Source organism: Saccoglossus kowalevskii, chromosome 12, assembly GCF_978046115.1.
Source record: "Saccoglossus kowalevskii chromosome 12, keSacKowa6.1, whole genome shotgun sequence".
NCBI classification, from domain to species: domain Eukaryota; kingdom Metazoa; phylum Hemichordata; class Enteropneusta; family Harrimaniidae; genus Saccoglossus; species Saccoglossus kowalevskii.
Genome location: NC_140652.1, coordinates 23,982,133 through 23,997,448, shown reverse-complemented (window position 1 = coordinate 23,997,448; position 15,316 = coordinate 23,982,133). Strand labels below are relative to the sequence as shown.

Genomic DNA, 15,316 nt, shown 5'->3' with positions numbered 1-15,316 from the left:
AACACACGGTGTCTGGCAGGTTTTTTGATCGCTGTATTTTGTTAATTTATTCTCCTTTTGTTGATTACTAATATATACACAAATACTTAAGGTAACGCGATCCCCACTCAAAAATACACACCCCTATTAAATATTATTGAGATTAATATTAGACATGTTTTGCTTGTCATTTTAAAAATGGAGAGCTGGCATGGATAAATTGTATTATGTATAATTTACATCTGGTCAGAAATAGCAGATTCCACAGGGTTTTATAACCAATTTTGTTATCCCCATTCATGGTGATATCAATAACCTCTAGATCGAAATTTGTAGAGGTTATTCGTTTCTGTAAGTCACGAAATAATTTTTTGAAATAATTGTTGCGTCTCACTACATTCCACAACAAACGTGTTCTGCTTTGTTTTTTACAGTTATTACATTTATCATTAACAACAATCCTATTACGTTTCAACAACATTTCTGTACCATTGACGCGATGTAAGATTTTACATTGAAAGTTTCTCTGTGATTGTATTCTTTTATTAAGTACATTTTTTTATTTAGATTTAAATTTTAATTTAATTCCAGACCTGAATTTGAAGAGATGTGTTCTTTTTGAGACAAAAGGTCGTGTCATCGTCATAAACCAAAAATTTTCACTTTAGAAGTTTAAGAGTATTACAATATAGTAATCGTTATGGTTATTTATATCATATATGTTTTCTAATCCACTTTTCAAAGTTTTCAAGATGCTGCCATATTGAAACACAAAATAAAAACTTGATTGGCAGAATGTGCATTCAATGTATAAAACTAAAAACGAATACAACACTCACAGGTATTAAAATGAATAATGGTTCGGGTGGCAAGGAGCATCCGACGCCAGCCTTTCCATTGTGCAGAGAACGTTTACAAAGATAAACATGTTTTTGTATAATCTAACTTGGTGAATTCACTGACGAATTCAATATATTTTTATAAGTCTGTATGGGATACTAAGATACAATGGGCTGTCCTGCGTTGATGTTACCGCCGCTGTTACACATCCATTCACGACGTTCTTAGAGATTACGGTTTAAGAACATGTGCACCGCTGTTGAATTGATATATAAAACTGTGATTCCTTTGTTACCATATAAGGATTAGTTAATGTGTATTTATATAAGAGAATATACTTAGTGATCTGCCATCTACCTTCGCCTTAGCAGACAGAGCACATCGCAAGGAAGCAAAGTAATACCGAACAGGTACGTAATGTTTGAAACACATTCGGGGGAATTCTGTATGCCACTTACTGGGAATTGTCTGAACCTAACTTCTTTCACATGAGCCACGTATTCAAACAAGCAATGTGGATAACTCTGATAAACTTACCTGCTTATATCCCCACATTGTTCCACAGAAAAAGTATTCGATCACTTGTCAGATAAGGAAAAATATATATTTTAAATATGTGGTCTGTCTAATTATAGTGTGTCACTGCGTGTGTTAAAAACTACCACGACGTAGTGTAATTTCACACAAATGTATGTATTTAGCCTACTTCTAGTTGTGTTACAAAAATATTTAATTGTATTTGAGGTTGACAATGTATCATGTAAGTTGAATACAAGTAATGAAGTATAATAATGTGATTTCATGGATCAACCATTTAGACGTTTTTAGAACCGGTTCTTATTGTTCAAGAGTGCCTTAAAGACTCGAGAATACATCTTTTATTGTATTTTTGTTTTTAAATTGTATGCTGTATGTGATGTACATACTTTTAAGCTGCAAAAAAGTATATGTCTATATTAGAAATATTTCCGTACAGCTCTTTATTCATCAGTTTTTACTAAACATTGAAAACATTAATTCAATAGGTGCGAGGTGTTTAAAAATGGTGTATGGCAATACTGGTACAACGATTGATTATGCAACTTAGGAAATATTTCTGTTTATTTTTGAACACTCAAAAAAAAAATTCAATGGCTTCAATTATTTGATTGTTTCAAAATTGTTCAATATCCATCACAGTGTGTACTTCTATATTTTCAAATATTTAAGCAAAACAAGAGAAATAAAAGTGAAAAAAGGAAACTTACGCAACATAGTATCAACATTGAAATTGTGATTGATTTTTATGTCACAACAACGGCGAATACAAACTTACCCTGCCACCGTTTTTATGTTTTTAGTGATCATATTTTTGCGTAAGAATCGGCTAAATTGTGTTCATGTGCCGATCAGCTTAAAAGCGTGGTTTAAAAGTGAATATCATTCTTAAACGCACTGTCCTTGCGAATATACTATGTACGTATTACTAGCTGGTCGAACTGTGGAGCTTTAGGTGACTGCCTCGTAACCTGATTCTGAGCCTTTGATTTTCATGCATGGACTGTTCTCGTGTTCAATAGAAATCTTATCTCTTTAGTCGACGACTCGTCAAATATACGAAATATGTTTATTGTGTGACCTAGCTAGATATTTGTTATCACTGGACACTGGACTGGACGGTCGATCGAAAACGTGTGAAAAAAAAAGACGACTAGTTGTGGAGTTAGACAAGCCTAGCAGGGTAAACTACCGTACCACATTTTGAAAGTTCGTTTATAACTTTGTATTCATTTTCAACCGGACATTCCATCGATTTTCGACTATCGACGTGCGGACAATTAAACGCTTTTCCGTTGTTCAGAATTACTATACAAAACATTATAACCAGTATTGATAACAAAATCAAAATTTGTTTGACGAGAAATAAAAAAAAATCAGTGTGCTTCTGAACCGAATTACAAGTAGATATACGTAAAGGTAAATCCGCAGCGCATGCGCACATTTTGCTTTACACAATATTACCGAACAAACATTGCTATATTTGCTAGCAAAACAACAATTTTATTTCACAATAACTTAAACTCTATTATTAACATTAAGTTGCGTTCGCTCGCAGCTCTTTAGCAAGAGCTAGCAATCATAAACAAAAAAACGTATTTTAAGACCCTGTCCAGATCCATAGCCCGGGCTAATGTAGTGTGACCGAACGCTTAGCTCGGGATAAGCGCCCAAAACGCCATTACATCAAATTTTCACTTGAAAGAGGTACTGTTAATTTCATTTCAGTATGCCATTTCCGACACGAGAATCAACGCAAGCGCATCTAAGGACGTTGTTCTCCAGAAAAAAAAATGAACTGACGATGAGACTCTCTGCTATTAACCACATTGCCTTTTGAATTCTGAAAATTCGGTACAGAAAGAATGATTGAATAAAAAGGTTCAACAAAGGCGCTGGGCGTTAGATAATACACCGATTATATTGTCGGACGATTCTTAAAATATAAATAATTTTTGTCATACATATTAAATATTTCGTGTTACGAGGATCACAAAATAAAATAACATTGGAGAAAATGTATGTCTGAATGCAGAGAAAATAGCACGTTTTTTATCATTGTTTCCTATGGAAAAGATATATTTCATAAGGCTGCACAATGTGAAAGAATGATGCTATTTTGTATGAGTCTAGGTATAGACGTATGTCGACGACGTCCGCGTGTTATAAGCTTGAACACTGGGCGATTTGCAGCGGCGTGCACAATTACGCTTATAATTTGAAAAAACGAATATCACTAAACAGTAACAGCAGTATGTATAAAGAACAAAACGCAGACATAGCGTCTTACAACATATGAACCTCAATCATTTTGAAACATATATATATATATAAATAAAAGAAACGCTTACTATGTTTTTACTACTTGTACCTTTAGGTGAATCCGAGACACGTGCTAAATGTGTATGAAAAACATACAGTATTTTTTTTTATCAGGACAAAATATCAAACAGTGTCATTAAAACATGCTCAACAAATGGCGTGGGCGGTGGTTAAGCGATTCGCTAGAAAAATAATTTCCCAAGAATGGTTTGGTTTGAGAAAAGCGTACAAGCGGTTTCCACAACATGGTACAATTTATGATTGGCAGAAGTCAATTCGAACGAAACGCGACCAGTTGAGTGACAGTTCGCTATGTTTTGTGCCATTATGTGATGCCTTACGATAACTGTTTGTGATCGTTGTAGTCAAGTTGTTCATCGAATAATACGTGCACCTACGGGACACTACGAAGTTGTTCCGTGTATTGTTTGATTAATCTGTGTAGTAGACAATCCGTTGGAGAATAAGGGGTAAATAATATCAGATTACGTCACATGGCAATTCTACATAATTCTATCAATAAAGGTGGAATGTATATAAACAAGTATTATGCATGAGATTAAAATATATAGCACCGCTAATTCTGGGACACATGTGTCGTGGATTATATTGAATGCTACCGTTTTATTTGTATAGTTAATCGCGCAAACATGGCAACCAGCTGCAGTTGCGATTAACACAAACGACAAATGGACGGAAACAGGAAATAAGTGAGAGCGTAGCCTGAACAAACTTCCCGATGTTTCGTGATGATTTAAAGCGGGAGGCTCGTCACCTGCGCACGCGCGGGAATTGAGTCTCAAGCGATGATAACAACGCACGCTAAAACGCAAAGGCTCATGGGTAGACGCTTGTTTGAAAACAGTGACAAGCTATGGCCATCTGACGCATGCGCAGGTGACGACTCACCCGCTTTGAGTACGAGGCTAGGTCAACATCATTTTCCTATCAACAAATAGTTCTCTATTTTCTATCACCTGTTGACACTGGCCACACAGAACCACATCTGTATGCTTTGCAACTTCACTGCTGAAAATGACGGCACAACCTCACGAAAGATAGAATGTGGTACAGCGCGGGAAAGGAGTAAAATGAGGAAGATGTGTGCAGAGCATAACAACATCTTCCAGCCCAACTACGTTATTTTATTGAGATTTTCGGTGATTTGTTGTGAATCCAAAAGAAATGTATCGCTTGAACATAATTCGTTAGAATTATTTTAAAGGGCGGCAGTCGTCGTACTGCGTCCTGTTCAATATGGGACTCATAGCGACGTATACAACGCGTGTAAAATACATTGTTTATTTACATGAAATTCGAACACGCGCTGCGCGACGACCACCGCGCTTTAACGCCACAACAATTATGAATACGCTTGTCGCTGTTTTAGCTACTCATTTTTTTATTCCATTGGAACGTTCTCACGTGAAATTAAAAGCATGACGTAATGTTTAGTGAAATAGAGTAAGAGTTCATTGTAATAACAGCACAGGCAAAAAAGAAATCGTACTATATGTGCACCGTTTAATTGCGCCCTCAAGCAATGACAAGCACATGTGCCGCCACGAGAGGAGTTGGCGCCTGTAAAATATACTAGTTTGTTTTTATTCTGAATGACGAACGCATTAACAACAAATGTTTATTTCAACAACATTCTCACATCTACGTCATTCTGTCATCATAGAAGCTTGTTAAAAGGCGCGCTACTTAAATAAAGGCGTGATTTGTTTATTTTACCTTACACTACGCACTAAACACAGACTATTCACTTTTTGTATTGTAGGATGCTGCAGTTTACATGTATATTTGCGGTGGTTTGCTGTGTAGTTCAGGTATGGATTGTATAAATAACTTCACTTACAATATGTATGAATGATAGCATGACGAACTGAAAACTGGGTGGAGTAGACGCGCTGACGTGACGCGCTGCAGTATAAGTGGTGTGGATAGCGCGACCAATTGCTAGCTATGTGACGCAATGCAAGCCCGTGGATTGGATTGCGTGCGCATTGCTTGTTGTAGAACATGTTAAGAGGGAGCATGCCTCCGGACCCCCTAGTATGGTCGCGCATTCGGCGCAAGTTTGGTGAGAAGATCACGGGGTCTCGTAAACTTGTTATGTCAAAGTTACCCGCAGTAACATCCACCGAGTCCATACAGTGAAAATTGGTTTCACTGATGTTAGGCCTCAGAAACTTTGAAATTAAGTGATCTTGTGAATCTAGTCAGCCGACAGTTTTGAAAAGAACGCAAAAAAATTACGTGTTCCATTCCCGTCGACAACTGTCTTCAACTAACATTATTTCTTTTTTATTTGCCTGTTATTTATTCCCATAGATCAAGGCAAATCTTCAAGGACCATGTAAAGGTAAGAAGAAGAGCCAGACGACAGTTCCGGACGTTGAGGGCCACTGTTTTTCCTTCAGACCAAAAGAAATATTTCACATAGTCAGTGCCCAGTATGGCAGTGAAATAGAAACAGTTGTCATTGTCGCATTAAAAGTTAAAGAGGAAAACTTTAGTGCTATTCTAAAATACTCTTGAACGGCTTATTTATTTATTTATTTATTTATTTATTTATTTATTTATTTATTTATTTATTTATTTATTTATTTTATTTTTCATCAGCATTTCAAGCGAAGGCCGTTAATACATTACAAAGTAATATTATTGCATTATTTTAGGCAATTGGAGTATTAAATATGATACTAGTAACCAGCATGTTGAAAAACGCTGGAAAATACCGCATTATTTTTGGACATAAAAAACCATTTTGTTCTTCAGGTAAATGGGAAGGAAAAATCGATAATGCTTTCATCGAGAATGAGATAGGATTCGAGACGGAGGGCAGTGTGTTTATGAAGAATGACAAACCGGAAGGCGGAGTTCTTATTGGTCGTAATCTTGACTTGGATAATACAGATGAACAGTTCTTTCTGGACTTAAATGTTCCACAGCATATAATTGATAAATTGAGTCCTTATTTTGGACTTAAGGTAAAACGTTGCATCAATTGTGTGCTTGGCAAAATCATTGTAAATAGTGTTGCTGTTGTCATTATCGTGTGTAAAATCCATAAGTCATATGTAATAGGCGATTTTCCGTACAACTGCGAGATCTCGCGAGATGCATGAAAGACGCGCGTCGAACGTCTGCCGCAAAATTCGAACGATTTGATTTTGAACTCGAATTTCTTTATTTCGTAGCGCACATCGACTGGCCGATCTTTGACAGAGGAATATTGCATTCGAATATCCTCACTTAATCGAAATTGCTCATCATCAAATGTGTACAGCACATTATTGACATGGAAATGTTCCCCAAAATACTTTCGCGTTTGTCGAATCTCACGCGATGTTTGACGCCACTACGACGCTATGACCTTTGTTTGTCCTGTTTTTACGTTCGATTTCACGCATAACGCGTGATTCTCGCAGTGAACGGAAAATGGTCTATTAATAAACCTCATGTTCAAGAACGTTATGCTGATTAGACAGAATGTGATCACGTGATTACAACGTATTATACACTGGCCAAGTAATCGACAACGCCATTCCGCGACCGCATTGCAGCTGGGGATCCATGATATCGCTGGCCATAATTCCCTAATTGTCAACTCAAAAACCGCCGGCCTGGTCTGAAAGTTTCAGTTGTCAGTGTCAATATATGCTGTAAATTAAAGAATTATTCGGTGATGAAATTATGTTGATTATGCAGCCAGTGTATAAGTAAATAAGATTATGGGACATCGGGAGTCGTTTTGCGCCATGCCTTCAAGTTCGCTACATCGCTCCATCCCAAGGTATTCCCCACACTTTCCGTTAATTAGTAGTTAAGACCATCTAGTGACGCCGATTTCTTTATTGCGCATGTGCAGTTGTACTATTAAAACGATTTCACCGTTATTATTCTCGTAAAATAAAACAATGTCGGTCAATGACCCTCATATCAGGAAAAGATCGACTCGGTTGCGCCTCGGTCAATACTACTTTTTGGGTCATCGCAACTGAATATTTAACTTGCATCTGATTTATACAGGGGAAGAAAGCACTTAAGGAACTGGAAACAAATCCATTATCGTTAACCGATGACGAAGCAGCCACTCTAAGTACTATATTACTGAATTATGACGTCGAAGTTATCAGTCTTGAATATAACAGTGACGTAGACCGCGAAGGTTTGTTTGTTATTTATTTATTTGCGCACGCATACCGCCCCTCGATGACACATTAACGAGGTTCAATTTACAGTCGAGTGCGTTACATGTGCGTAAGTAATGTGTGCTAGACGGGGTTTGGTTAACAGCTCATTGATATGTCGCTAAAAACGGCGTTCTTTCCATCCTTGTATGAGGGGGGCAAGGGTTATTTTCGTTCAACGTAATTACAATATTTTGTTGTTCGTACAATGTAAATTGAAAAAATAAATTCCGTAATTCTGTAATCACAGGCTAGACGTATAACGTAATCAATCAAATATTTTGTTCGTACACTGTAAAAATGTGTCATTTTTCTCGGTACGTACAAGAATTTACATTTAAATAAATAAAAGTCGTAAAGAATAATTCAGGAAAATTACATTTTCGAAACTATAAAATGACTAGATGACACAATATCACTGCAAAATTAAATTTTCACTGTAAACTGTAAAAACGTCTTTTTTCCTTGTAAATTGTAAAAAGCCCTTTTTTATTTCCCGTAAAACTGTACCAGCTACCCCCCTTGCCCCCCTCTTGTATGTGTTTCCCTAAAATGAAAACTGTCGCTGGTTGCAGTTGGTGACTCGCAATGTGACCTTTTTTAGCCCATTTTTGTTTTAAAACATTGGATTAAAATGTTCTTTTACGCTGCTGATGATTTAAGTGGGTTTTTTTCTCGTTAGCGCCTGACAGTTGTTATATTTCACAACGGTTGTAAAATGTTTTGTTTGTTTCAACCGGCAAGATCTTCAATTATTAACGAACGAACGAACATACAAACAATGAAGACGAGCGTTGAATATTTCACCTATGGCAGTTTCTTTCACTTCAGGTGATCCTACCCTCCAAATGTTCGAGGCATTGACCATGGCCCAACGGACAGCAATCGTATCCGTGTTCTACGAGTATGGACTCAATGGCGCCCCTGTATTCTGGCGCGAAGCCGTCGAGCAAAACTGGAATGACGTAATTGCTGAGTTGGAGAAGATGGGCGACACTACTGAGGCTGCCTTGTTAGAAAATGATACTGGCGATCTCTTCGTTGAAGGTGAAGTATATATATCAGGGCGGGAATATATTTTTTCTACAGTGGTGATTGCGTTTATGTATATTTGGTGATACGTTCTCGTTTTTATTTCTTTTTTTATTCCCAATAAATCTAACGATCCGTCCCCGAAAAATGAAAATGGAATATTTACTGTTTTCATAGTACATTACTCTGCTTCTATTAGGTGAGATTGTTTACTTGTAGTACTAGTATTCCATTTGAAGGGTGGTGGTCGTCGCACTGTGCATGTGCGACATTTGTGTTGATAAACATTGATTTTCCCACAATCCAATGCGCTCTTCTAATAGGAGTCACGAGTACGAGGTTTGACCTGGGCGCGGCGTGCACTAATTACCGCCGGTGACTCGTTCGATACCTTCCAATCACCCTAAAAATTACCTAATTAAATCCTGGTAACGTCTCAGTTTTTCGTCGTTGATCTACAGTCAAAGTCTACATATTTGTTTATACGAGAGCCATGTATCTCGATCATGCGTGTCACGACGACTACCGCCCTTTATAAATGTACCGATTTTGCTTTCTAGGTCAGAGCTGTGCTGATCCACATTTAAGAACGTTTGATGGTATGAAATACAGCTATCAGGGATTTTGCTCTTACGTACTTACCCAGAGTGTGGACAATGCTGATTTCCCAGCATTCCAAGTCAGCGCTAATTTCAGTGGCGTAAGAAACCCCGAAAAGCCCATCACAAGAATGGTTGATATTAGTTTACTCGTAGAGGGCGTCCTTGTTGTGAAGTTGTACCAGGACAATACATTTGAGGTAATTATCGATCTCCGCAATAATATAAGGCGGGGGGGGGGGATCATTGCAGGTTTGAGAATTAGCTGATGGATTTTTTTTAAATATTATTAATGCATATGTATACATTTTTCATGTTGCATAATATAATTCGTTAAAACAATAACCTGTACAGACTTTGAATTAATCGTGCGTGCTGATAACTCGGGCGCATGCGCACTTACGTAGATCAATATTACAGTATAGATATACTATATTGTGTTTTTTCAATTTGTACAATGAGTTGCAATATAAAGTATACACTCACATGTAATATCAATATATTATATATAATATATAAACTTGTTACCAGTATTGTCAGAAAAGGCAAAATCATTTGTTTTAAAGTTTGTGTCAGAGCTCCGGTTTACCTCCACATATTGTGCTAAATATCATAAGGAAAAACCATCAGACGTGACCAGCAGCAAGCTTCTAAAACATGTTATCCTATTTTAAATACACCACGATGACATGCTGCGCTATACTCCAGTTACATGCGAGTTTATGTTATGAAAACAGAACTGACGAAAATACTCTTGTAATTATAGATCAGTGGTAAACGCTTCGCAAAAACTTCTCGTGTTATTGGCGATGGGAATGGAGATGTTTACACAGATGAAATGAACGTCTACGTCCAGGTGACAAAACCCAAACTTCTGCTGACATGGTGTGGACGCTTTCACAGGTTGAGTATCCGTCTCGAGGACAGCCGTATGCTTGGCAACGTCGTTGGTCTGCTCGGTGACGCTAACGGAGTGATAGAAAATGAGCTACGCAAACCCGATGGCACAACTACAACCGACATCGTTGAATTCGGCGACAGCTGGGAGATACCGGGAAGGTGGGTAAAGTGTTCAACTATTTAAGTACAAGAAAGCATAGACTGTGTATAAAACAAGGCACAAGGTAGCATACATGTATACTGTAACGCTATGGAGATAGATAGATAGATAATTTCGCTTACACTGACTGATTTCAAACAGTTTACATGAATGTGTTTTCATTTCTCACTACTATTGGCGAGAAGACAGCAGATTTTACCGAATGTAGCTTACTACTGAAAACAACTGGCAAAAACAATGTATTCTCACCAATTGTCAGTAAAAATGGTCTAAATATTGTATTTTTCATACAATACAAGAATACATTCTCCACACAATGATAAAGTACCGTCTTCCGATCGTACAATAGAGTATTGTTTTCTCACCACTCATTGCAGTAAGAGATGTTTTATTATACGGAGAATGATCACATTAATCCTACTACAGAAACAGTTTTCAGAGCTTCTATTGTTAAAGCTACTGTAGTATGGTGTACATGATATTTTGTTTGCGTTCCGACTCTAATCTACTTATAAATTTACAGATATACCGATAAGGGTTACACATAGCACTATAGATTTTGTGAAGGTTGGCATAGTACCGGTATTCCGTTGTAGCTAAACACGACAGGAGTATCGACCGACGCGCAGCAGAGCTCAATGCGACGGCGTACTGTCTGAGTGCATACTTTGCGGTATCCTCGTAATAACCTTATTATTATACTTCTTTTCCTCCGAAGGATACATCATGAGAATGCCGAAATCGAAAAAGTTTAAAACACATTTAGCGAACTTCTTTGTGTGGGGTCCGGTCAAACCCTGATGGCAGCCATGTTTGTTTGTATTATTAGAAGACGCTCATGCACGCAATCGCTCCATATTTGGAATTCCATTTGGATGAAAATACCGAGTGCAATACCGCAAAATTACGGCACGCTGTTACTTATGGTGTTATGATGACAGATGTATAATAATGTTGATTACTTAATATGGAGTAGAATAACATTGAATTGTGTAGCTACGGCACAATTGCTGAGTTTCGGATTCCCTGGGTGCATTAGTAACTAAAGCAACATTATAACATGTAACTCAAGTTTCTCGCGAATCTCTAAATGCGTAGAATATGTAGATAATTGATTCGTAGATCTATTCAGTTAGTAGAGGCTGGGAAGAAAATATTTAACGCCTTTCGGAGTTAATCGCATTCATATTGACTTGAGCAGAAACACTCATGTGTTTATTAACTTTTCTTTTTCTTTTCTACATTACAGCTGTTAATAACCACGGCAATGCCGGATTGATGCAAACCACACACTGTAATGCTGACGAATGACTGACGCTATGTGGACCGAGGCGATGAAAACTCACCGCCGCAATGTGCCACAGAAAACTAGATACAGCTTTATTTTACATTAAAATGCAGACATGCAATACGTTAATGAGGAAAGACAATGTTATCATGAGTGCTTTGCTCCATGCTATCATGGTGCTATGAACTAGATCCTGGGAAATGAAATGACAATTGTAAATATAAATATAAGTGTAAATCATTTATCCACAGGGATATAATGTTATATGAGAGGCATAGAATGACAAGTAAGAAAGTGGGTAATGGCTTGATACGTTTAAAGCTGTACTGGTAGCAGGGCTCTTATCTTTTTGAAAACTGTACTTGCCTAGGTTGATGTTATGCGATTAAAGAGCTTGAAAAATATTAACATGTCTGCATTGTGAAAAGAAAGCAATACTATAAGAAGTTGGGCGAGTGGTGACAATAGTTGTCAAAGGTGGTGGGTCCTAACTATGATAAAACATAACAATTGACACATTATCTAGTTAATGTATTAATCCTGTCCTGAAATTCTCACCTATCCAGCCCCGAAGCTAAATGAAAAAAACATCAGCTATTGACCACGCAATCAATTTATCCCGCGGATCACTTTTATTGGCCAAAGGTTACACCAATTTAGTGTATGTTAACACCTCAATTCACTTTCTGAGGATGTTTACTATGGAAACTATCACTACCGTGACGAAGGAGTTATTTTTCAGGAATATTGACCATTGACTTGGGCTTACTGGATCGATCCTTTTTGGTGTTGTTCAGAGACGACATGATTGGTTTAAACAACGACGAGATGGGTACGTCTTTATTCTGAGACTCATAGAACTTACAGTTGAAACTACGTATGTGGCTATTTTAATATATACATGTATACACACACTGAGACTCAGATTTCGGAAACAGTACTGCGTACCAATCTAATATAAAAATATCAACCATTAAAAATATATGACATGGCTGTTGGTAAACACAATGTCGCACACGACATCCATAATCACATAAAAAAATACACAAAAGCATGGGTCCCATTGCTGGATTTAAGGCAGATACCACGGGAATAAGGTAAAACAAGCAATGACCATGTTTATTCGAAATATAGCTTGCAGAATTAAAAATTCACATTCAGTTAAACGATATTACTATTACAAATATGAATATATGCAAAATAACACAATATATACGTAGCCAATATGTCCAATTGGTACCTTGTATTGTTTTCACGAACATACCTCCTGTGAAGTATTCATCTAGCATTCAACTAGTATTCATCTAGTATACATTTGGTATTCAACTAGGATTCAAATAGTATGCAAATAGTATTCATCTTAAGTATTCATCCAGTATTCAACTAGTATTCATCTGGCATTCATCTGGTATTGATCTAGTATTGATCTAGTATTCATCCAGTATTCAACTAGTATTCAACTAGTATTCATCTGGTATTCATCTGATATTCAACTAGTATTCATCTAGTATTGATCTAGTAATCATCTAATATTGATCTAGTATTGATCTAGTATTGATCTAGTATTGATCTAGTATAAATCCAGTATTGATCTAGTATTGATCTAGTATTCATCTAGTATTCATCTAGTATTGATCTAGTATTGATCTAGTATTGACCTAGTATTCATCTAGTATTGATCTAGTATTGATCTAGTATTCAACTAGTATTGATCTAGTATTCATCTAGTATTCATCTAGTATTGATCTAGTATTGATCTAGTATTCAACCAGTATTCATCTAGTATTCATCTAATATTCATATAGTATTCATATAGTATTCAACTAGTATTCATCTAGTATTCATCTAGTATTCAAATAGTATTCATCCAGTATTCATCTAGTATTCATCTAGTATTCATCTAGTATTCATCTAGTATTCATCTAGTATTCAACTAGTATGGTATTCAGCTAGTATTCATCTAGTATTCATCTAGTATTCATCCAGTATTCATCTAGTATTAATCTAGAACTCATCTAGTATTCATCTAGTATTCAAATAGTATTGATCTAGTATTCATCTGGTATTCATCCAGTATTCATCTAACATTCATCTAGTATTCATCTAGTATTCAATTAGTATTGATCTAGTGTTCATCTGGTATTCATCTAGTATTCAACTAGTAGTGATCTAGTATTCATCTAGTGTTGATCTAGTATTCATCCAGTATTCATCTAGTATTCATCTACTATTCATCTAGTATTGATCTAGTATTGATCTAGTATTGATCTAGTATTCAACTAGTATGGTATTCAACTAGTATGGTATTCATCTAGTATTCATCAAGTATTCATCCAGTATTCATCTAGTATTAATCTAGCATTCATCTAGTATTCATCTAGTATTCATCTAGTATTCAAATAGTATTGATCTAGTATTCATCTGGTATTCATCCAGTATTCATCTAGCATTCATCTAGTATTCATCTAGTATTCATCTAGTATTCAACTAGTATTGATCTAGTGTTCATCTGGTATTCATCTAGTATTCAACTAGTAGTGATCTAGTATTCATCTAGTGTTGATCTAGTATTCATCTAGTGTTGATCTAGTATTCATCTAGTATTAATCTAGCATTCAACTAGTATTCATCTAGTATTCATCTATCATTCATCTAGTATTCATCTGGTATTTATCTAGTATTCAACTTATATTCATCTGGTATTCATCTGGTATTGAACTAGTATTGATCTAGTATTGATCTAGTATTCGTCTAGTATTCAACTAGTATTCAACTAGTAATCAACTAATATTCATCTAGTATTCAACTAGTATTCATCTAGTATTCAACTAGTATTCATCTAGTATTCATCTAGGATTCAACTAGTATCCATCTAGTAATCAACTAGTATTCATCTCGTTTCAACTAGTATTCATCTAGTATTCAACTAGTATTAATCTAGCATTCATCTAGTATTCATCTAGTATTCATCTAGTATTCATATAGTATTCAACTAGTATTCATCTAGTATTCATCTAGTATTCATCTAGTATTCAACTAGTATTCATCTAGTATTCATCTAGTATTCAACTAGTATTCAACTAGTAATCAATTAGTATTCATCTAGTATTCAACTAGTATTCAACTAGTATTCATTCAGTATTAATCTAGTATTGATCTATTATTGATCTAGTATTGATCTAGTATTGATCTAGTATTGATCTAGTATTGATCTAGTATTCAACTAGTATGGTATTCAGCTAGTATTCATCTAGTATTCATCTAGTATTCATCCAGTATTCATCTAGTATTAATCTAGCATTCATCTAGTATTCATCGAGTATTCATCTGGTATTCATCTAGTATTCATCTAGTATTCATATAGTATTGATCTAGTATTCATCTGGTATTCATCCAGTATTCATCTAGCATTCATCTAATATTCATCTAGTATTCAACTAGTATTGATTTGTGTTCATCT

At 36.0% G+C, this 15,316-nt stretch overlaps 1 protein-coding gene across 1 annotated transcript; it reads left to right on the top strand.

The window, feature by feature from the left end:
* The first annotated feature begins 1,146 nt into the window (after positions 1-1,146).
* LOC102802099 (uncharacterized) lies at positions 1,147-12,260 on the top strand. Its single transcript, XM_006816110.3, has 9 exons — positions 1,147-1,229; positions 5,462-5,510; positions 6,016-6,046; positions 6,463-6,674; positions 7,717-7,855; positions 8,709-8,924; positions 9,470-9,708; positions 10,275-10,567; positions 11,818-12,260. Exons 2-9 carry the CDS (start codon positions 5,463-5,465, stop codon positions 11,822-11,824), a joined length of 1,185 nt encoding a protein of 394 aa, XP_006816173.2. The 5' UTR covers positions 1,147-1,229; position 5,462; the 3' UTR covers positions 11,825-12,260.
* Positions 12,261-15,316: the final 3,056 nt, after the last annotated feature.